Source organism: Cavia porcellus, unplaced genomic scaffold (assembly GCF_034190915.1).
Source record: "Cavia porcellus strain 051 isolate PalLab524CR breed Dunkin Hartley unplaced genomic scaffold, mCavPor4.1 scaffold_2, whole genome shotgun sequence".
Lineage (NCBI taxonomy): Eukaryota > Metazoa > Chordata > Mammalia > Rodentia > Caviidae > Cavia > Cavia porcellus.
In genome coordinates this window covers 129273641-129298255 of record NW_026947485.1, presented here as the reverse complement: position 1 = coordinate 129298255, position 24615 = coordinate 129273641, and the positions used below count along the sequence as shown (strand labels likewise).

Here is a 24615-nt window from a genome sequence, read left to right as displayed (position 1 = left end):
GAGTTTTGGTGATAGTATTATATTGATATATAACTGCTGTGATGATTTTCCAGTACCCTTTTATCTCTTTCCCTATAGCATCTGTTAGGATTTATTCTCCAGAAAGACACCCAAATTTCTAACTAAAATAGATGAAATTAGCCTCTCAATAATATCTATAGGGAAAAATGTCCTGAGGAACAAATATAAAAGAAAATCTTACTAAATTTATTTTTTTCTGTTAATTTTATTTATTTTAACAATATATTGTTGATAGCTTTGAAAGTCCACAGTGTTTTCAACCCACATCATTGTGCATATATGGATATTACATTCTGATAAAAGGTGGTCTTCATATATGTAATGCTTATATAACTTATAAAGCATAAAAATGTAATTTACATTTATATTAACATTAAATTCACAATTCAATCTAAGACTCATAATCTGATTAGTAACTTACATTGATTTATGTGCTTTCTTTTACATTATACTTAATTCTCTCAAGTTTTTAATACTTTTATCACAAATTATGGAGAACAGTCTTTTATTTCCATTTGCTATTGTCAGGATCTAAGATGCCCCTTTCCAGGGATCTTTGCTTCTTGATATTCATGCCTTTGTGTAAATACCTCCTACACTGAACTGGCTCTCTGGGCCAGAAGACCTTGGAGGAAGTGATGATGAGACTTCTATAGCTTTTTCCTTGCTCTCCTGGATCTGTCTTTCTGGGAAAAGCCACCAGCGGTTTGTGGCAGTACTGATGACAGTCAGTATCAATAATTTATTTGTATATGTAAGTCACCTTTGAAGAAGATCTCCAGCTAGTCATGTCTTCAGATGATTGCAGAACTTGCTATTATATTTTGACTGTGAACCTAAGAACCCAAGTGAGGACCTCTCATGTGAGCTGCTCTCAAATTTGTGATCTGCAGAAACTGGGAAATAGTTAATACTGTTGTTTTGAACCACTGCTTTTTAAGGTAATTTGCTTTGTAGTCATAGATAATGATAAACTGACTTTTTAATGATGTGAACATTTTCCTATGTGCTGCCTGACACACATGTGCAAGACATTTTTGTTAGCCTTCCTTTTACTGTAGTAAATACCTGAAACTCACAATTTAAAGAATAAAGTCACAATTTATTGGACTCATGGTTTCAGAGGGTTATTTCATGGCATCAGTGCAACAACCTGATGGAGGAAGAGTATGGCAGAGAGCAAAGCTGATGGGAAAAGAGTATGGTAGAACAAAGCTGCTTAGTTCATAGTAGCTGAGAGACACTGCAGGACAACACTGCCAGATAGGAAGGAGCAAGGGATCATATATTTACTCCAAGGTCACAGCTCCATTGTCTACATCGACATATAAGCCAAAGCAGGGGAACTATGCCGGAGAGGAAGGGGCAATGGGTCATATACTGTGAGTCACAATTCTGTGACCCTCCTTGACACACAAGTTAATCAAGTTGATATTCTGCCTTACCTCTCTTGGTAAAAAGACCAAGTAATGTATCAAAGTGTGCTGAGTTGGAGAGTATGAGAATATTTAAGTTAGAAATCTCATTCCAGAGAAAAAAAATGGCAGCTTGCTTGGGGACTGGATGCAGAGTCTCTGCAGAGAAATCAGATCAGATGCTAGGATATGGCAACATGGAGGGGGCCAGACGAATGAATAATGATTCTTATTAACCAAGGCGGTAACTGAAGGGCAAAATAAAACTAGGAAGAGGAAGGAAAAGTGTGAGTGGAGAGCTGAAGCCTGATGTGCTCACTGAGACCCGTTCCACGCTGTACTAGGTGTGCCTGGAGGATCCAAGGTCGTGCAGAGACCACCGCTGCCAATAACAGGAATCGGCGAATCCTGGGCCCTTAACGGGAAGACACAGTGCAGTGAGTAGTGGATCTAAGGGAAGAGCTATATTGGTTCTCCATGACTGCTGGAAATTGGGACCTGGGGCCCCACGAAGTAGCTAGAGCCACCTGGCTGCACTGGAGGAGACTTCGAGAAGCTCCTGGGCTCTGAAACTGGACAATGCACAGTTTTCTGACCCATCTGCGCTGTGCTGGGAGGGCAGTGAAGACACGTGGCGCAGTGTGCAGTGGACCCAAGAGGAAGATTTGCATTGATTCCTGGTGAGTGCTAGGGATTGGGACCCGTGGCTGCTGTCACTGGCTGGAGGACATCTTGGAATTGGGCAGAGCCTGGTGCCGTGGTGGTATCAGTGACACAGAGAGAACTGGTGGAGGACATCTTGGATTTGGGCAGAGCCCAGCTCTGTGGTGACATTAGATAGTCGTCCCTGGTGCAGAGAGAGGTCTGGTGGAGGACAGCTTGAAGTTGGGCAGAGCCCGGTGCTGCAGTGACATCACTCAGCTGCCTCTGGTGCAGAGAGAACTGGCAGGGTCTGCTGGGGCTGAGCTACACTCTTGTTGGGACACAATAAGCAGGTACAAAATTGTCGCGACTCTGTGATGTCCACAAAGTACAGCCTAACTTGTAGATTGACTGGCTCAAAGGCTCGAGGTTAGCTTGCACTGTCCCTGCATCCTTGCATGTACCTCAGATTACAGCAAATTGGGGAGGGCAGCAAAACCCCAGTCAGCACACTTCAGAAAGACCCTAAGCAATATGGAGAGGACCAGAGACCCCCAGGACATCCCAGTCTGAAAGGAACCAGAAACATGACAAAAGATAGAAATAAAAATAAATCTCCAGCTGCCGAACCTGGGAAAATAAGCCCAGGAGAAGTAAATACAGAAGAGAAACAGTGCAGTAATCATCCCATACTAGACACAGCATCAGCAGACATAAAGAAATACCTTCATGACCTCATAGATGAATTTAAAACTGTACTTCTGATCCAAGTGAGGCAAGATATAAAAAGATTAATTAAAGAAATGATAAGCCCCTCCCAAGAGAACACAGATGGAAGAACGGAGGAAATCAGAAAAGAAAGAGAAACCTCTGATGAAGAATTTAAACGTAACCTAGAATACATGAAACAGATCCAAAGAGATTACCAGGAAAGTAAAAGCTCCATTAAAAACTGACAAAATACCTTGACAGAAACTAAAGTTAGTCTTTTGAAATTTGAAGAGAGATTTATGATATGTGATCACGAAAGAAAAGATCTCTTAAAAATTCATCATTTTTTTTGTCTTTTTCGTTTTTATCAGTATCAGGGATCGAACTCACGACTGCCTGCTTGCAAGGCAGGCGCTTATGCTGCTGAGCTAAATCCCCAGCCCCAGATCTCTTAAAAATAACAAGGAACCAGAAAGAAACAATTCAAAGGCTAGAAGACTACAAAAAGATACATAATTTAAGAATAAAGCACGTGAGTGAAGAAGCAGGAGTAACCAAAAATGGACTACAAAGAATATTCACAGATATAATAAAGGAAAACTTTCCAAGCATAGGAAAAAGAAATGATATCCAGATGAATGAGGAATACAGAACTCCAGCCACCTACAATCAAAACAGATGTACATCCAGACATATAATAATCAAGATTCCAGAAATCCACCAAAAGAACAGAATACTAAAAGCAGCCAGGGAAAAGAAGCAGATTACCTACAATGGAAAAATTATCAAAATAACAAAAGACTTACCAGCACAAACTCTCAAATCGAGAAAAGCCTGGGGGGAAATAGTCCAAGCCAAAACATACAAAGCATCCTGAGAAGGAGAAAGGTGAAAAATAGCCTAAAAAAGGAAGGCAGAGGACATTGTTAATAGTGTATCAGTATTTAAAAGTTAATAGTGTATCAGTATTTAAAAGTCACAGTAGTCTTATCACTCTGTTTAGTATGATTTTATTTTGTTCCAGTCTGTCGACTCATACCAGATTTGAGGGCATAGACATCTAACCCAAAAATGGCAGGTTATACCATGGTAACTATCCTTTATTTCCTATTAACTTAAACTGAAACCCTGTATTACTTACATTGTCTTACTTTGACTGATTTTATTTGAAGCTAGTTTGTTAGACCACGGTTTTGCCTTGGCTGATTTTATTTGAATTTGGTATGCTTGATAGTATCAAGTCTAAAAGTAGAGGCAACTACTCTGAAGATGACAAGATGTAAAAGATATCCGTACTGGTTTTGATTATTGACCACTCTCAAGTCCTACAATGTTTTCAAAGTTGCAAAGTTTTCAAATTTTTATAAAAATAACTGTGTAATACTATGCTTAACTATATTAAACCTGATGATGTGGACAAGTCTATTGAAAATAACAAGAGAAAGCATAGTAACTATGGTAGGTCACCTAATATTGTGGTCTTATGTGTCTTTTTTATTTCATGTTTTTCTAGGAATTTGTTGTCTTGTTATGATCTGTTTTTCCCTATAATCTGTATTATAGAGGATAGATATACATGTAGAAATTCACACATGAGAAGAATTTTTTAAACTATTTACAGGAACAGATTATATAATGCAAGATGTGAAGAACAGATACTCTGAAGAGGAAGAGACACTAAGAACCCAATGCTGATTCTGTAACATTATCATATAAAATCTAGCAATACTATTACTCACTGTTCAGAGTGATATTAGTTTAGTCTCTTAAGTTCAATTTCAGTGTATGTAAAGATAAGGACAGTTACTATGAATAGAATGAGAGACATTATGGTAGTCATTATTGACCTCCCCAATGTCAGGTCTTGAAGACCTAAAAAGCCTTCATCATCCTGTAATGATTTGATTAGTTCTATAATATGCAGTATGTATTCAATGTGTGTGAAGATGGTTTTTGGAAGAAAACTGCAGACAATAAGATAGACAGCGAAGATCTCCAGTGGACTTGCTTTGAAATCTGTATTTCTTTAAATTGTTTCTTTATGAACTGTTTTGTTCTGTTTTGATATGTTTACTTTTACTCTCTTTAAGATAAAAAACGTGTGTAGGACTGATAACCATATTACTAGGTTTTTGTTGGATCACTGAGCAGAACTGTTGGCAGTGTCACTATTTGAATGTCACTTTGTATGCTTTAATTTTGTAACCTGAACAACTATTTCTAAGATGACAATATGTAACTTATCAACTAGTGATTTCTTACTGTTTATTTTTCTGTAATTCTGAATTATTTCTACCCTTTTTTCTCCATGTTTGTTTTTGTTTCTTTCTCTTTAAATAATGAAAAAGAAATCTCATTCCAGTCATTTTCAAAGTCTTATCAATATATCTTTTGACCAGCAATGATTATTCTCAACCCTAACATACAAAACAGTAGTAATGTACATTTTCCACTCATATATTTGAAGTTTCCTTTCACACTTATTCCCTTAAACAATTCAAGATTAATTTTTATGAATTGAGTAAGACAGTGCATTTCTCATTTCTTGGTTTTACTATGGCTTAACCATCTGGCTCAGTTATTACAAATTCTTTCTGTTGATGCTTGTGTTTAGATGTGCCCCAAGAGAATCATGCAGTTATAAATGGGGCTATTTCAGAGATGAATGGATCTAGAGATGCTGGAATTGATTTATGGTGCAATTCTAGGATCATGGACACTAGCATTAAGGTGTGAGTGCTACCCCCCTCCAAATAGCCCCTCCAAATAAGATACAAAGGTAGAAACAGTTGTGGTCTTTCCTTATGGCCTGCTGTGAACTATTCTCCTCTGTAGTGCCTATCTGCCATGCCACCTTGCCTGGAGCCAGTGGATTATGGATTTGGAACCTCTATAAACTGTGAACCTAATAAACTGTTCCTCCTTTAACCTTGGTTGTGGGTCAGCATTGAGAAAAGTAACTGATATACAATTTGGTACCTGAGATGTGAAGTCATTCCTGTGACTATGCTTTACCATGTGGCTCAGGTGGCTTTGGGACTGGCTAATTGGAAGAGTTGAAAAAGGTTCTAAAATCCAGACTGAGAAACTAGAACTGGAATTCCTTCACCTATACTTGATGTGAGGTTCTGGTCAGAGCTCAGAAGATGAGACATTGATAGAAATCTCTCCAGTAGAGACTAGGTTTGGGAGATTTCTTCTGGAAGAAGGACTGCTTTGGTTGTTGGATTTCAGATGCTGTGTTATGGGTATGCAGGACATTTGTCTATGTTTTGCTTGTGCCCAGAGACTTTGCCTGATACTAAGATTAAGTGAGGTGGACTAATTGATTTTGCAGAAGAAATTTCAATGCAGTCTAATGTTGAAGCAATGGAAAGGCTACTGTTGGGACTTTTTACTAGATTCATGTTGAAAGTCAAAGAGCAAAAATCCCAGCAGAATTATTTAAATCACTGTTTGGCCAGAAAGGAAGTTCCAGGAGACTTGTGGCCTACAAAGATAGAACAGAAGATAATGTGGTCACAGAAAAGGCTCACAAGAAAGAGCCACGTATTTCAAAAGAAGACAACAGAAAAGATGTGCCGAGAACATGACAAACACCAGCAGGATTCCAACCTTTGCAGCCCCAGAGTTGCAAAGATAAAAAGCTTTTCTTTGAGAAGAGAGTTCCAGAACACTGTATTCCAGAATGGCAGTGGCCTACGAAGTATTTGCTTCATAGGCAATTGGCCTCTACAGCTGAGAGAGAGGGAAGCCTAGGTACTGTTCCATCTGGCAGCAAACATTGGCATCATCCATGTGGTTCTGGCTCAGGTGCATGTAGAATATAAGCGTTATGGGGTTATCAAATCCTCTACTCAAATTTCAGAAGGCCTGAAAGACCAGGAAATGTGCTCCTGAGAGGACAGTGTATGAAGCTGTGAGTGTAAGGCATAGGGGTGGTGATGACTCCAGCAGTTTGGAGAAGCCAGGCACTTGGATTGTCTGAGGAAATCTGCAAGGCAGGAGCACAACTAGCCCAAAGAAGCTGTGGGAGCTACAACCTTCAGCAGTGCTGTAATAGCAGAACCATCCAAGCCCTTTGGATGTCACAACTTGCCATTGATTACCCAGGTTGTGGGAAGTGGAACTATGGGATTTAATGTTTGTTCTGCTGGAGTTTGGTCTTTCTTTGTTCCCATTCCTTACTATCTCCCTTTTTATAACTTTAAGAATGGAAATGTCTATTTCATGCTGTTGAATGTTGGAAATGTTTTATTTTCTTTTCATTTGTACAGGGGTTTGCAGGTAAGAATTTGCCTTAGATCTCAGAGGAGACTTTTGAGTTAGACTTTTCAGCAATGCTCAAATTGTTAGGATTTTGGCAACTTGTGGAGATGGACTAAGTCCCTTTTGCATAAAGGAATGTGCATGAGTGTTTGGGGGGCCAGGGTCAGAATGTTATGTTTTATGTTTAAATGTCCTTCCAAAGTCCCATGGGGCCCAAAGTGGGGCTTTTTCAGAGATGGCGGGGTCTAGAATGCATGATGCTGGGATTAATTCATGCTGCATTGCTAGGATAAAGGGCACAAGAATTAAGGGTGTAAGTGCTACCCCCTCATAGTCTGGATAAGATATAAGGGATGGAAAGAGTTGTGGTCTTCTCTTGTTGCTTTGCTCCTGCGGCCCACCATGAACTATTTCTCTGTGCTGCCCTTCTGCCATGCCACCTTGCCTTGGAGGTAGCCAGTTATGGACTAAAACCTCTACAAACTGAGCTAAATAACCTTTTCATCTTTTAACTTTGGTAGTGGGATATTTTGTCTCAGCATTGAGAAAAGTAGCTAAGACATGATACTTTCTTTATGCTGTGATGGTGTCATAGCTGTCATATAAATTTGTGACTTTACTGTTTTGGAGTTTCATTCTATTATCAATTTGTTAATTTTAATACTAATGACATACTTTCATTTTTCTTTAACGTCTTTCAGTAATCTTTCATAACTTTCTGCAAATAAGAATGACATTATTTTAACCACAAGGTTTCATTTCTTGCTGTTAAAAATAATATATTTTTGTAAAAAATCTTTTGCCTTGTAAATGATTTTTGCTGGCATTTTTAAAGACAATTTTATACATAAGTTTTTAGTGAGTCATCTTGCTGAATTTGTTTTATTCCCAATAACATACAAATTTTTCCCTTTTTTTTCCTTTTCCTTCTCCTTCCTCTCCCCTCCTTCGTTCCCTTCCCTTCCTCTCCCCTCTCTGGTTCACTTCCTTTCCCTTCCCTTCCCTTCCCTTCCCTTCCCTTCCCTTCCCTTCCCTTCCCTTCCCTTCCCTTCTCTCCCCTTCCCTTCCCTCCCCTCCCCTCTTCCTTTTTCACTTTTGTTGTGTCAAAGTCTTACTACATAGCTGGGGCTGACCCCCGAACTCAATCCTTTCTCTAACATTACACATTGCATGACCACACCTTGTTACTCAGATGTTACTGTTGTTTTTTTAATGCTATAAAAATCTTATTTCTTGATTCTCCTTGTTTTGTTGTTGTTATAGTTATGTAATAATGGTGAGTTCATTTGCCTTTTTTCATTCCTTGTATGTTTCTTTTCTACTTGTTGCATTGGATAGAACTTTAGCAAATTTTGACAAGATGTGGTGAGAATCAGTGTTTTTTTTTTCCTGGACCCTGTGTTTAATGAAGTTTTACACATTTTACCATTAAGAATATTTTTGTTTGTCTTTAAATCATTTCCCTTTATTCTTCACTTTCTACAGTTTATCCAAAAATGAGAGTTGAATTTTATCAAATACTTTTTCTGCAGATATTAGAATTATTGTGGTCTTTCTTCATGCTCATTCAATGAGTGACATTTGTAAATATTCTGGTGTTTTATAATTAACTTACCATGATTAAGGTCTTCTAAACAGCAGAGGCCCTTGAGAGACTCAGCTATAATGTTGGCCATAGATGTCTAATTGTAAAATTCTTTACTTTCATAATCACAGGAAGAGACTCTATCACTTTGTAGACATAGTAATAAAAGCTCCTTAGTGTATGTACTAAGCATAAGTCTGATACGTAAGTGGCTTAACATTCCACAAAATGTCCTTGTGCTGGCAACTTCAGTGTTACAGAATTCATTTCTTATAGCTAAAGATGCTGCTAAGTGATTGTTGTCTTTGTGAGAAAAAAAATATTTTGTGTGTGGTAACAAATACGACACTCATTATTTTTGAATAAGAAACTTTTGGTACTTTAAATCCTTTTTTAATTTTTTTTTTTTTAATACTGGGGATTGAGCTCATGACCATGTGCTTGCAAGGCAGTTGCTTATGCAGCTGAGCTAAATCCTCGGCAGTCATTTCTTAATTTAGGAAAGGCATAAATTTTGTGTGGTTTTTACTTTTCTTTATTTAAAATTTTGTGTGAGAATTAAAATTTCATAACAAGAGGATAAGAATAATTAATACATCGTGTATCACTGTCTACAAAGTAATTACTCAGTATACAAGATACACATATAAAAGTCGCTCTTGAAAAAAATCAGGTAATAGCACAAAACTTTTTTTCAATGGAATTAAGAAAAGCCAGAAGTATAAATAAAATTAATTAGCATATATATTAAAATATTTGTGAAGCATTAGAGTAGGTACTTTAGGGAATTATTTGGACTTCTACTTCCCTGTTTATCTTCTATTTTGATTTTTATTTGTATGTGGGTCTGATATTCTCATGTAATAGGAACCACGAAATACTTAAGCTTGTATGTCTATCTTATTTCATTTATCATTATGTTCTCAAGTTGTATCCATTTACCTATGAATGCTCAAAAGTTGTCTTTCTTTCTTTCTTTCTTTTTTTTTTTTATCGGTACCAGGGATTGAACTCACGACTGCCTGCTTGCAAGGCAGGTGCTTATACCGCTGAGCTAAATCCCCAGCCCCCAAAAGTTGTCTTTCTTTATGACAGAGCAGTACTCCACTGTGTATAAATACCACATTAAGTAACCACTGTAATAGTGTACAAATTCCTAATTTTCTTTTTTTAAGATATTGTGTGGCAATATGGATTCTTCCAATATTTCTGTTTATTTTATCTTGATTCCAGCATTTGGGCATTGGTGAAATTTGGTACAAACATAAAATTCTTAATCATTCCATTAATAACTTGGAAATTCTAGAAGCCAAAAGAAAAAAAAAATCTATCCTGAAGGCTTCTTAATCTCCACATTCCCAATTGTTAGCACTTTGAGGAAGAGTGAGGCTTCATTGAAAATTACCCTTTAACCCAACATTAAAGGAGTGCACTCTCAGTATATATTTGGATATGAGTGGTACCTAAATGGCTTGTGTGTAGTTGTGTTTGCACAAAGCTTAACTTTGCCATTAAATTCTATCACCAGTGTCATTTCTATAATTTACTTGACTATATGCCCAAATTTTTCTTTATTTTTGTTTTCTGTGGAGTATGATACCATTCTAATGTTGAATGTTGTTGCTATATTGTTTGGGATCACTTGCAGTTAGAATACTCAAAATAAGAAAAATAATAATAATAATAATTATAAATTTATGACCAATTTCAATCCTTGTGAGAAACTGGGTGGTTTAGGTATATTAACTAGGGGGATTAGGTGACTCCTGAGCAGAATGAGTCAGTAGTCCTGCAAGTATTAGTCAAATCCCTACAGAGAGAGTACATCCAAGCAGACAGTGAGATTTGAGCACTGAGAATTGCAGAAAGTTTATACAGTGCTCATCTTTTGTATCTAGGAAACTGGATGTTCACCTCATAACTCAGTACAGCTGAACTGTACACTTTGGCTCTAGTGGAGGCATGATGGACATTAAATGTAGAAATTCTTTGAATGAATCTGCCTGAAGTCTACTTCTCACTCCTGTTTCATGGAAGGAAAAGAGGAGAGTGAGTGAGGTGGTGGTCAAGACTCCTTGACTTTTGGCACTAGAGATGAAGAGAAACAAAGATGGAGAGAGAGAGAGAGAGAGAGAGAGAGAGAGAGAGAGAGAGAGAGAGAGAGAGAAGAGAAAGGGAGAGAGGGAATGGGAAGGACAGAGGGGCTGAAGGAGAGAGGAAGGAAACAGCACTTAATACCCAGGAGAGAACACTACCATGAACAAAAGTGTATGTCTTTGGATATTGTAATCACACCAAAACCACATACCTATTTACAGTGACACCCCATAACCCCCTTCTCCTAACCCTGGGGATCATTAATCTAGTTTCTAGTTTCTATTTGCCTGTTCTGAACATTTCATAGGAATGAGACCATATAATAGTGGTCTTTTGTGGCTGGATTAATTAATTTCCTGTGGTGTCTTAAGTTCTTTCATAGTTATAACAAGATGAGTCCTTCATTCCTTTTAGTAATTAATACTAGCCAGTTGTATAACTGTATCACATTTTGTGACAAACATCTAGGTTGTTTCTACATTGTGGCAGTTATGAATAATGCTCCTGTGAACATTTGTATATAAGTTTGGGTGTGGACATGTATTTTCATTTCTCTAGGTGTATACCTAGAAGTGGAATTGCTGGATCCTTTTGTAACTGTATATCTGCTGTTGTCAGGAATTGCTCAGCTGTTTTCTGAAGCAGGTAAATCAGTTTGTCTTCCCCCAGCAACATATGAAAGATTCACTTTCTCTCCATTTCTCACAAACACTTGCTTTATCTTTTTTTTTTTTTATCATTATAGCCAAGCTAGTATGAATGAAGTTATATTTAATTCTGGTTTGATATATTTTCATAGTGATTAATTATTTTGAATGTATTTTCATGTGCTTTTTAGTCATTTGAATATTATTTTGGAGAAATGTGTATTCCAGTCCCTTGTCCAGTTTTTAATTATTTTTTTCTTTATTGTTGAGTTGCCACAGTTCTTTATATATTTTAGATAAATCTTGCCTGTTATCAGAAAATTTTTTGCTTGCTCTTCAGAAAAAAACATTTGGAAAGTACATTATCAAAGCTTGGGCTTTTCAGAAGCAGGTGCTGAGACAGAATTTGAACTATAAACTTTGTTAAAAATTAGCATTAAGGCTGGTGGTGTAGTTTGATGATAGAGCACTTGAATAACAGACACCAGCCCGGGATTTGATCCCCAGCACACACAAAATAAAAAAAACAAAAAAACAAAAAAAGAAATAAGATCACTTGAGAAGGAAAAGAGGAGAATAGGATTGGTCAGAGTGAGAAGTCGAACTTACATATAGACCTGACATAGACTCTGACAATCTGGCAGAAGCTTTAGAGAAAGCATGACCAGAATTTTCTTAGATCAGGCCAACACAGCCAGGTTTTTATCCTTTCACTTCACCTAGTCACCAAGTAAGGTCTGCAGAAGTGTGACCTCGGTGGTGACGCTCTGTACCAAAGCCAGCTGTCACGTTGTAGGCAGCAGGAGCCTGTGGGATGGCTGCTCTTGCAGCATCTGGGGGCATCTGGGTAACTCATACATTGTCGCCACATGCACGTTGTATTTTAACTCGGATTTGGACCTCGGGTTCACAAAGTTTAGCAGAGATGCCAGTAAGCCTGTTAATGGAATGAGAAAATTGAATGCTGTCTTTGTGAATATTATCACTGCTGTTTCATAATGTTGGCTGTTTTGAATTTTCAAGATACTAGTTTCTACTAGGTTAATTTCATCTGGAATTACACATTTATAATATTTACAATATACAAGTGTTTTATCACTTGTATTATGGACTGACATTTATATTTGACCTATATGAAAGAGATTGCCATTTGTTTGACATACTCTGTTTTTCTAATATTTTAAATACAGTGAATTCTTTTTGAGGATTGTTGCATCCTTGGCTATGGCTCTGCCTTTTTTGTTCCAAAGAATTTTTTTCAGTCTTTTTTTCTTCCCCTTTTATCCCCTCCCTTTCTCTTCTTCCTTCATTTTTTCCTTCTTTCCTTCCTCTCTCCACCCCCCCCTTTTTTTTCTTTCTCTGTTATCCTGCTGAAGTCATGGGCTCAGGTGATTTTCCAGTCTCAGCCTCTCAATTAATTGGCAATACATGTGCCCCTCACCACACCTGGCACTTTGATAGGGTTTTAAATTGAGAATTATTTTAGGCCTTGTTTAATTTCTTTAACACTGATATGCAGATATTTTAAGATTTATATCTAGTCTCATTGAGTTTCTGCCTTTGGTGGCTCATTGAGTTTAGGTACTATGAGTTTTAGGTACTATGAAATCTAACCAAATGATTACCAGTTTTGGAACCTATTAAAAAGACACAGTAGTGCTATATTCTTTTTCTTTGAAATATTTTAATTTGATATTACTTAATATTTTGCCCTTTCTTTCAGATGTTTGGTTTCCCAAAGCATTGTGAGGAACAATGGGGAGTAATTTATTAGTTTTAATTCTGAATAAATATAATTAAACAATTTTGCTTGGCAGCTTTAGTCCATAGATAATTATGTCCAACTTCTGTAACTTAAAATCATATAACTTCTTAATAATAGAAACTAATGCATGCATGTATGAAATTTCTGCAGAATAAAGGCAATGGAATTATTACTCTAGTGAGGTTTAGCCATTTGACTCTTGCCAGAATGGTAATAGGTGGAGCTTACAACACCAAGGTGGAAACCCAACCGCACCTTATCTTCTGTGATACTTTCACCAGACTTGTTTAGTTTCTCCAAACCTAGAATTTCTCATATTTGTACAGTGCTAATGTTAATTTTACCTACCTTACTAGTTGTGGTGATGACCTAAATAAGATGGCAACATAAAAAGTATCTGTGACCTGAGTTCAGTGTGTTCATTTAGGAGATAGCTGAACCACAGTTGTCTGAACAAAACTGTAAATGAAGGTGGAACTTACACATGTGATTGTCCAGGTACTCATTTTAATAAAGTTAGAAGGGAATGTAAAGGAAACGTTATTTTTAAAATTAGTTTAATTCTTTTTAAAATTTTTTTTTATTTTAAAGAGGGTAAAATTAAACACAGCAAAATAGAATATAAGAAAGCAATGTAAGAGACATAAATTTCAAAGCAAGACAGTCTTTCACTATCTATTGTATTGTCTCTTGTTTTCTTCCAAATAGTTGCCCGTATTTTCACATACAGAAACTTCACATGAAACAACATTGTATAGAACTGATCTGAACAAGTTGAGGAAGGTTTTTTAGGTCTTCAAGATCAGACAGCAGGGAAGTCAGCAATGGCTGTCATAGTGTCTCTCATTCTCTTCAAAATAGCTGTCCATACCTTTGTGTATGTTGAAATTAAAAAAACAAAATAGGCTAAAATCACTCTGAATAAAGAATAATAGTATTGCTGGATTTCACATCATGATGCTATGGAATCAGCACTGGATACTGTAGTGTCTCTTTTTCTTTAAAGTACTTGTTCATTTCAACATGCATTATATGATCAGTTCTCATAAATTGTTTATAGGGTCTACGCATGCATGAGTCTCTACATGTGTTTCTATCCTTTCTGTATTAGAAAGAAAAAACAAAACAAGATAAAACAAATTCCTATAAAAACATGAAATGAAAAAGTTATATAAAACCACAATGTAAGGCGATCTACAATGGTTACTGTGTTGTCTCTTGTTATCTTTAATAGAATTGTTTATATCATCAGGCATAGTATAATTAAATATAGCAGTACATAACAATATTAATAAAAGCATAACATTGTAGACAGTGTAAAACTTCAAAAGCAGGTAATAATCAAACCAGAGTGGGTATCCTAGGGAATCTTGTCATCTTCAGTGTAGATACTCTCAGACTTGGTACTATCAATCATAACAGATTTGAATAAAATATGTCAATACAAAACAGCAATCTAACAAACTAGATTCAACTAAGATCAGTCATGATAAAACAGTATAAGTTATATAAGGCTTCAGATTAAGCCAATAGGAAATTAAAGGTGGTTACCATACTATATCCTGCTATTTTTGGGATACCTGTCTATGTCCTCAAATCTAGTACAAGTAGACAAACTGGAACAGAATACAATCCATCTAAACAGAGCAGTGTGAGTAATGTGGGTTTTAAGTCCTGATACACTATTAACAATATCCTCTGCCTTCCTTTTTTAGACTATTCCTCCCCTTTCACTCCCACAGGTTGCACTGCACATTTTGGGTCCCACCAACTCCCTCAGTTTTTAGATTGGTGGGGGAAACCTGCTATTTACCTAAGTGGTTTCGAACCTTCTCACCCCTGGACTTGATCTCAAGTTATATTCCTTTGCCTACAAAAGCCTCAAGGTTTGTCTTTCTTTCTTTCTTTCTTTCTTTCTTTCTTTCTTTCTTTCTTTCTTTCTTTCTTTCTTTGTGTATCAAGGCCATCTATGTTAGAGATTATAGCCAACTTTCTCTGCCTCATTTCTGCATTCCATTCCACTGTCTGCTCCAATCATTGAGGCCTCTCTGCCTCTGTTCCTGATATCTTGTTTATTTTCTCTCTCTAGAATGTCCTTCAGTATTCTCTGTAGGGTTGGATTGGTGGTTGCGAATTCCCCCAGTTCCTCTTTGTGTTGGAGGCATCTTGTTTCTCTACTAATTTCTAAAGACAGTTTTTCAGGGTACATCAATCTGGGCTGGAAGTTACTTTCTTTCAGGGCTTGGAATACTTCAAGCTTTTCTTGATTTGATGGTCTGCGTTGAGAAGTGTGCTGTGATTTTGATGAGTTTTCCTTTATAGGTGATCTATTTCTTTTCTCTGAAAGCTTTTAATATTCTGTTCTTGTGATGAATTTCTGGGATCTTTATTATTTTGTGTCCGAGTGTAGCTATGTTTTGGTTGTAGGTGGCTGGAGTTCGTATGCCTCATACATTTGAATATCTTTTCCTTTGACCATGCTTGCGAAGTTTTCCTTAATTATTTCTGTGAATAGCCTTTGTATTTCCTTTGTTTTTACCCCTCCCTTCTTCATTCATAGTTTTATTCTTACGTTTTAGCCCCTCTTGTCATCTAGCCTTTGTATTGTTAATTCCTGTTTCCTTGTTATTTTTAAGAGATCTTTCCTTTCAAAATCACACATTGCAAACCTGTCTTCAAATTTTGATTGTCCTTAGTTTCTTAAGTTTTGCCAGCTTTCAATGGAGTTTTTAATTTCCTGGTAATCTCTTTGAATCTGCTTCATGTATTCTAGGTTTTCTTTATATTCTTCATCGAATGTTTCTTTCATTTTTTTGTGTTCCTCCATTCTTCCATCTGTGTCTTCTTCTGAGGTGCTAGCATTTCTTTTATTAATCTACTTATATCTTGCTTTACTTGAATTAATATTTCATTTTGAGCTTGTTTATGAGGTCCCGAAGATAAACTCTTTATGTCCACTGATGCCGTGTCTGATATTGCATGCTTGCTGCCCTCAATCTCTTGTATTTACCTCTCCTGGATCAATTATCTCAGGGTTGGGGACCTGGGGCTTTTTCTTACCGATTTCTCTTGTCATGTTTTTGGTTTTTTCCATACGGGTGTATAGTGGAGATCCCAGCTGCTTTCCTTGTTGGTTATGGTTCTTCTGAAGTGCGCTGGCTGGGGATTTCTGCCCTCTCCAGTTTGCTGTTGGTCATTGAGGTACAAGCAGGGGTGGCATATGCTGGCCCCTCTCCTCCAAGCCAGTCAGCTTGTGGGGCCCTTCACCATGTTAGTGTGTGCCACGTGTACTGAATTGGTTTGAAACAACTTATTGGGGCGTGACCCAGGCCAAGCAGATCCCACCAATCTGCTCTGGAGAGGGGGCAACCAAATGAAGTCACTGCTGTTCCTTTTTCTTGCCCATCCTGCCCAGTTCCAACATGTTATCCAGTTGGTCTTCCCTTTCCCATGAGAGGGTCTTATTCCTTGCACTCACCACAAGTTAATGCAGGTCTCCACCCTGGCTCTGTTCTCCATTGGGCTTTTCAATCTCTGACTTAAGCGCGACCGCAGTTCCAGCAAGTCGCAGCGAGTCGCAGCAGCGCAAGTTTGGACACCTCTGGCAAGTCGCGGTGGTGCGAGTTCGGGAGCTCTGGTGAGAATGCCACGGCTGCTAATCTTAGCTGCTCCAATGGTAGCCCTGGGACTGCGTGTTTGACTAGCTCTTTTCCCTTTAGTTTCTTCCTGGTCTAGAGGGTCTGTCTTCCTCTGTCTGGACCGCTCCAGGATGTTTTATTCTGGCATCTGAGTTGTCTCTCTCAGGGAGCCTCTGTATGCTGCTGCTTACCGATCCGCCATCTTCGTGACATTAGGTCTTTGAATTCTAATTCTTTTACAGTTTTTTTTTTGTTTCAGTATAGTCTTGGAAACTCAAGTCAACTCAAAGGATATTTATAATATCTCATTATTTGTTTGCAAAATATATCTGAGTGATGCATAGCAGAAGTTTGTTTCTGGAAATTTGACTGACTTTTAGTATCCTTCTTAAATTTTGAGTGCTTGGTACACTGCTGTACCTGATTTTATAGTGTTGGTAAAGGGAACTATAGTTTGCAAAATAATTTTATATGATAGTATATTTTTTCTTTCATTTTATCTTAATAATAGCACCAAAAAGCTAATTGCTATTATTGTGATTATTCCTTTACAAAATTGTGACTTTGTTGAGATCATTTAGCTACTGTGTGGTAGAACTAAGATTAAAAACCTAGATCTCATTCTAGATTTACTATATCATGTTTCTTGGGAAGCTAAGAAATTATTTTATATATCCTTGGATTAGTACTTGGTGTGCCTAGCACGAACAAAAACTGTGATCTGAATGTGTTTTCATTCTGTTTAGAAGCTACTGTTTTCTATGCACCAGGGCTCATTTTATGCTGGACTTTGCTTCTGTATAAGCTTCACTCTGATGCCTTTGCTCTCTAACCTTTCCCAGTGCCCATATTTGTGTACACGCACATGCAAACACACACAAACACATGCAAACACACACAAACACATGCAAACACACACATGCAAACCCCGCCCCACCCATACACACGTAGCCAACTGCCTTAGAATCGTGTGCTGTTCAATCTAAGTTTGAAGTACCCTTTACTGATGAACAACGTGGATAATTTTAACTATAATTAGCATGGATGTTTTTGGTTCCTCATAAATGTCTGGTACCAATTTCACTTGACTGTACATTCAATTGCAAGTAGGCTATTTTGAACTTAATTTCCAGAGCTCAATTTATGAGCATAGATTCTTTGTAACCAGACTAGAACTAGACCAGTCCCTAGGGTCTCAGAGAATAAACTCAATTTTATTTGTTTTGTGGCAAATTTTGTGCTCTCATGAATGCAGTCAGCATGTGAGGCAGAAAAGACTTCTTTTGCAAAATCTCTTGCATCTAGTTTATATTTAATACCTGCATAAAAACAAATGTGAAAAAATAAGGCTTCTGTGTATTTTTCTGTACATTTTATAAGTGCTTATGCCACATTTTGAGCAAACGGCAAATAAATATTTTTCGGTTTCATGTTTTGAAATGCTGACTGGATAAAGATTACATGTGACAAGTTATTTATAGCTTTATATATAGTAGATTCTCTGTTGGAATCGTAGGAAGGAAAAAGATATGATAATTGCTTTGTGTAGTTCACAGAATGAAATCGCAAACGGAGATGTTTTGAATCTAGTTTGTACTATAACCATTTCCAGGAAACCATATTTAAACAGCTGTGGTTATCATGAAGTATACAACATGTCAACTATGTCCCAATTCACATCAGTAAAAACCTTCCGCCACTTTATTCCCTATACCTAGCCTCCATCAGATAATGCCAAATAAACTATGTCGAGTGCACATATTAATATATATCAAATGTACCAAATGTCTTCCTGGCTGCATTTTCAGTAGTGTTTATCTGTGGTCATGCAGGTTATAACTCTGAATTTTTATTAGGAAAAGTAATTTGAAAATTTGTAATATTCCTGATTTAGATTCACCAGCTGTGCCACAGCCATGGAAAATAACTCAAGTACAACTCTGATACAGTATATAAGAGTGCAATAGTCAAATTGCTTTTGCTTCATGTTTATTTTGCATCTGTTATTATAAGGTTTAGAGTCACATACAGTAATTAGTAATCTAACTTATGTATCACTAGTTTGGTGAACTGCTTTGTGAATTTTATGCTTTCTCATCAAATTAGAATAATGAATATTAATATTTAATCTTGGGAATCATGAAAATGATTCTTTACAAAGTGAATCTTGAAGATTACTTTAGCAGCAAAAATATATTTATAATTTTGCCTTTGTTAAAACAGCAAAAATGAACTAATTATATAAATTATTCCATTTAGTTACCAGATAAGTTAGCACCGATACAAACTGACTTTAAAGTTTATAGTTGGAAGAAATACTGATTTAGCAGAGGGATAAAGTAAAAATGATGAGCATCTCACTGTAGATGTATATCTAGTATTATACACACATTTCTTGTATGTGCTACAGGATGTTATATACAAGTTTCTAGTGAATCTTGTGCATAAACTTGTGAGATTTGCTGGTTCAGACCAATTCCTAGATGTAGATATAAGCATTATATCTACATATAAATACTGTTTTGTTATAACCGTATTGTAATTATCACTTTAGGTCTGATATATTTTACTTGTGACTGTTTGGAAGTTTGATTTCAATTGATAAGTAAGCTACTGCATTGGCAGTGACAGTTGGTTGTTCTCACTTTTCCATATAATCTATCCCATAACACAGATTTTCTCTAAGGAATAGAAACACTTTTTTTTTTTTTTTGGTATTGGGGATTGAACTCACGATCTTGTGCTTGCCAAGCAGGCACTTAGGCCACTGAACTAAGTCCCCTGCTTCAGAAACACATTTTTACTTATGTTGAATTTATAGTTTTGAATAACTTGTTTTTCTGCTGTCTTCATGTTCCAGGAGAGAGACTGTGTAAATGGAAAATACTTCAGTGGCATTTACTTTGAAAGAAATTTCAAAATTTTGAGTTTACCTGAAAATGTTTTTAAAAAGCAATAGCTGATAAGTAATGAAAACTAGAAAGTTTGGCTAAGTTTACTTCAACCAACATATAGATATTGGTAGGTTTAAAGTATCCTGCCTTGTCACAAGAAAGGTTTTTTTTTTTTTTTGGTACTGGGGATTGAACTGACGACCTCGTGCTTGCAAGGCAGGCACTTATGTCACTAAGCTAAATCCCTGGCCCATCACACGAAAGTTTTAATTGTGACACAAATGTGATAACTATTTCTGGAGCTTCTAAGCTATTAACTGAATGAGATGAATCCGTACCTAACTGTAACACAGAGCAGACAACAGGATGTATTGTGGGTAGCACAAACAGAGTGAAGTGGCACCTGAGCTAGATGCTAATCCTTTTCCCCTGGGAGGATCTGGGAAGTTTTCAGGGAGTAGGTAGGGTTTGAATAGAGCTTAATTTATTGCTTTCATTCATTCTAGACTGTCTTCTGAAGATTGATGTCTATTTCCTTGAGTTCTTTAATTTTGTTGCCAATTTGGATAGACATGGCTCATATCCACCAGGGAGGTCCAGATGAAAAAGAAAAGACCACAGCACTGAAAGGTACATACTTAATTTGTTTTTTCAAGTAATTTTCATTGTGCCTAGAGAAGATGTAGGAGTATTTAGGTGACTATATTCATTTTGATTTGAAAGTATGAGTACCTAAGCTATTTGTAATTATTTGCATCCCTCACATGTATTACAGTATCAGATGTCATATATACTTCGAAAATAAATAGTAGACTCCTGTACTTTTATAGCTATAAGAACTCTTGGTGCTTTCTTATTCAAGGTCATGTGTTTAATGGTAAAACTAACTTAAGTTTTTTGAATCAAGATTAGTGCCCTTACCATACCTTTGTTGATTGGACTGTCATACTGGGTTAGGGTAATGATCTGACTGTCCCTGTTGCCTGTCTTTGTGACATTGATACTAGGGTTGCTTTATGACAGGGCCATGTTAGTGCTTCACAAGGAACCTTCCCAATGTTAGGGAACCTTTGAGTTACAAAGATTTTATTAAAAAATTTGCTATATATTATAATTTTACTATTAAAATAAGTATCAATTGTTAATCTGTAAAGTTTCTTCATTGTAATATATTTAGTCTGTCTAATAACTTATCCAAGATCAAATTATCTTCCCTTTGTGAAGTCTTAAAGTTACTTCATTTGGTTGTAGAAAATGTTTTACAGGTCTTCTGAATGTTCATATGCCAATTACGGTAGTGTATTTTGTACAGCTTTGCCAGAAAGCAACAGACTGGGTATTTTATAATAAACAGCAATTTATTGACTCACAATTCTGGAGGCTGTAAACTCCATTATTAATGTGCTGGCATCTGCAGGGGCTTTTGTGCTGTACCATCCTGTGATTGAAGGTAGAATGACCAAGAAACAAAAAGGGGACTACATAGGTGCTGGGGATTTAGTTCAGCAGCATAAGCTTCTGGCTGGCGAGCATGAAGTGCTGAGTTTGATCCAAGGAACCAAAAAAAAAAAAAAAAAAAAAAGTGAAGGACCACATTTACCCTTTTATAACAGCAGCAGTCCCACCCGTAGGGGTGGATCATTTATGGTGCAGTCATGTTGTAAAGGGCACCAATTCTTACAGGGGCAATTAAAACCATAAATTTTGAAAAGTACTGTTGTAGTCACTTTCATTTTCATTGGGACAAAATACCTGACACTCATAACTGAAAGGAGGACAGTTTTACTTGGGCTCAGTGTTTCTGGTCCATGGTCTTTGGCACCAAGGCACAAATGGCATGGTAGGCAGGCTAGGGCAGGGGAAAAACTTCTTACATTGTGGTGGCTGGGACCCTCAGAGAGAAGGGTGGAGCCAGAGGCTAAGATAGGCCCTTCCTGGTCATACCTGTAGTGACTCACCTAACAGCAAGTCAGGTATGGTGCCTTCATAATCCACTTGCCTTTCAGACACATGAGGTTTTTGGGAGAACATCACAGATCTAAAATATAACAGGGATGTCAGGTAAATGAAATTATAATGTATGTGACTTTCGTCCAAGGTGTTGCAAGTGTGAGCTGTTCTTATTGATAAGTAATATTTCCTTGGATGGATGTACCTGTTTGTTTAACCATGTGCATTCATGCATAAGTTTCTATGTGAATTGAAGTTTTCATATCTTAGGTTAAAGGCCCAAGAATCTGATTGCTTGGTCACATAGTAAGTGAAAAAGACTTTTTTCATCTTTGAGTTACTCTTTTCATCTTTGTCAAAAAGTCAATTGAGTATGTTTAGGGAGATCTATTGGGGTTCTCTATTTCTATCTCTTTCTCTCTGTTTCTTTTTCTTTCTTTCCTATACTAGGGATCAAACTCACTACCTTGCACTTGCCAGGCAGGTGCTTATGCCACTGAGCTAAATTCCTTGGCCTGTGCTGTGGATCTAAGTGTCTACCATATTCTTTACTTACAGTGGCTATGTACTGTAGTAAGTTAACACTGAGCAGAATTATTCTTCCCACTGTATTATTTTTTAATATTGTCTAGCTATTCTAGGTCTTTTAACTTTGTGTGTATATTTAGAATAACTTTCTCCATATCTTCAAAAATTTTACTCAGATTTTGATAGGAATTGTATTTAGACCTATAGCTAAATTTGTGAAGCTGATAAAATTTCTTTATCTAGCCTTCAGTCTATGTACATTGTATGTCTTTTGTTTATTTAGACCCTTGATTTCTTTCATCAGCATTTTGTAATTTTTTTCAACAATAAATCCTATACAGATGTGTGTGTATATATATATAGTAACATATATAGCCTTAAGTGTTGTACGTTTTTGTAATAATTGTAAATGGTGCTATTTTTTTAAAATGTATTTTCCCATGAATATTAAATGTTTATGGATATAATTACCAACTTGTTCTAGGAGTCATTTTGATAGATTTGTTCAGATTTTCTATATGGACAGGAATGTCATTTGTACATTGTGCAGTACTGTTTCTTCTCATTTGATTTTATACCTTTATTTCCCTTTTTGACTGTTGTATTTAGTATAGCTTTTAATACCATGTTGACTAAAAATAGTGAGAACTGATATTCCTTGTTATTCCTGACCTTCAGGGGAAAGAATTGTCTTTTTCTATTAGGTTATTATGTTTTTTAAGATATTCTTTATCAAATTGAAGAAATCCCTTTATTCCTTGTTGGTTGGAAGTTTTTAATTGTGAGTGAGTTGTCAAATGCTTTTTCCAGACCGACTGATTATCATGTTTTGTTTTGTTTTAGTCTAGTGTGGTGTACTACATTTTGATTTTTTTTTTTTTTTTTTTGGTACTGGGAATTGAACTCACAACCTTGCACTTGCCAGGCAGGCACTTATGCTGCTGAGCTAAATCCCCAGCCCCATACATTTTGATTTTTTAGTGAATCCTGTTTAGTTTGACTTATACTTCTTCTTTTTTTTTTTTTTTTTGGTACTGGGGATCAAACTCATGACCTAGCACTTGCGAAGTAGGAGCTTATGCTGCTGAGCTAAATCACAGTCTTGACTTATACTTCTTTTATATATTGCTTGTTCTGGAAATTTTTTGCTGAGGTTTTGTATTGAGATTAGTAAGAGATATTGAGGTGCAATTTTTTGTGTGTGTTGTCTTGTGTCTTTGTCTAGGATCGTTGTCAGGATAGCTGCCCTTTTAACACGATTTAAAAAATCTACTTTTTTTTTTCCTGGAATATATTGTATAAAATTGGTGCTAACTTTTAAAAAAAATATCTGGTAGATTTCTCCAGTGAAACTCTGATCTCAAAATTTATTTTTGGTACAATTTTAAAAGTTTTAAGACTTTATGTTTTTTATTTTATGCTGGATGAGTTTTGGTAACTTAGAGTTTTTATGGATTTTATTTTACCTAATTAGTTGTATTTATGTGCATATTTGTTGGTATTACTGCTTTTATTTTCTTAATGGCAATACAGTCGTGATAGCTCTTGTTTCATCAAAGAGATTAAACAATGAGAAATAAATACTGTTATTTAGCACCATTTTTGGTAACGTATTTCTGATCTAGATATAAGAAATGAAGACAGGTACAAAGAGAAACTATTATTTTTAGAAATTCCACAGCTTCGGGATATAAAGTTATAATGCTGTTTTTCCCTGTAAGAAATTTAAAAAAAAAAAAAATCCTAAGGATCTTAAAGATACCATAATCCTAGATTTCATCTAGTGCTCCATTTCACTTGTAAATTGAATCTGTGCTTTTCCATTACAGGCTTTTCATCCTCAGGGAAGCACTTTAAATGGGTAGCATATCTGTAAATTTCAAACACATGTAAATGTGGTTTGCATTCTAACCTAACCCACCAGATGGGTAGTCTGATGGGTAGTGGGGTTATTCATCCTAGCTCAGCCATCTTGATGACACCCCAAGACCACATAAAAATCTCCAACTACAGAACATAATACATCCTGCTTTATGAAAGCCCATACTGCTTTCTGAGAGTGGACTGCTTTCTTCATAGTGAACTTTCCTATGCCTCTCAGTGAGCATCCTGAAAATCTTTTCAGTGACCGGTATCAGTGAACTTACAAACAAATCCATGGACTGGGTGAATTGAGGTCTGTCTCTCTATCTCTTCTCTTTGAGGGGCCTTGTTGGACTGTATCTGGTGACATTTCTCTGCTTGTGTACATTCACATTCTGTTTAATGTAACTTGGTTATATATGAAGACCTTCCTTGTTGTACAGGCTGAGGGTGTGGTGGCAATACATTCTCTTAGCTTTTGTATGTCAGAGAAAACTTTTATTTCTCCTTGTTTTTAAAAGTGCTTTTGTTTGTTGTAGAAGTCTAAGTTTTTCTTCCTTTTCCCCTTCTCTTTTTCTTCTTCCTCCTCC

The 24615-nt window shown here is 36.5% G+C and overlaps 1 protein-coding gene across 9 annotated transcripts in view; it reads left to right on the top strand.

Moving 5' to 3' along the window:
• Arb2a (ARB2 cotranscriptional regulator A) overlaps window positions 1-24615 on the top strand; it is a 420978-nt gene that overhangs the window by 18433 nt on the left and 377930 nt on the right. For 6 of the 9 annotated variants that reach the window (XM_063245345.1, XM_063245343.1, XM_063245337.1 and 3 more), the window contains exon 2: window positions 20191-20314. The exons of 1 other annotated variant lie outside the window; for it this stretch is intronic. In XM_063245345.1, coding sequence (XP_063101415.1) covers window positions 20209-20314 — 106 coding nt within the window. In that variant the 5' untranslated portion in view covers window positions 20191-20208. Of the gene's footprint in view, window positions 1-11298; window positions 11386-19657; window positions 19812-20190; window positions 20315-24615 lie in introns of those variants that run through there. 2 more of the 9 variants (XM_063245338.1, XM_063245339.1) reach the window with 2 other exon arrangements.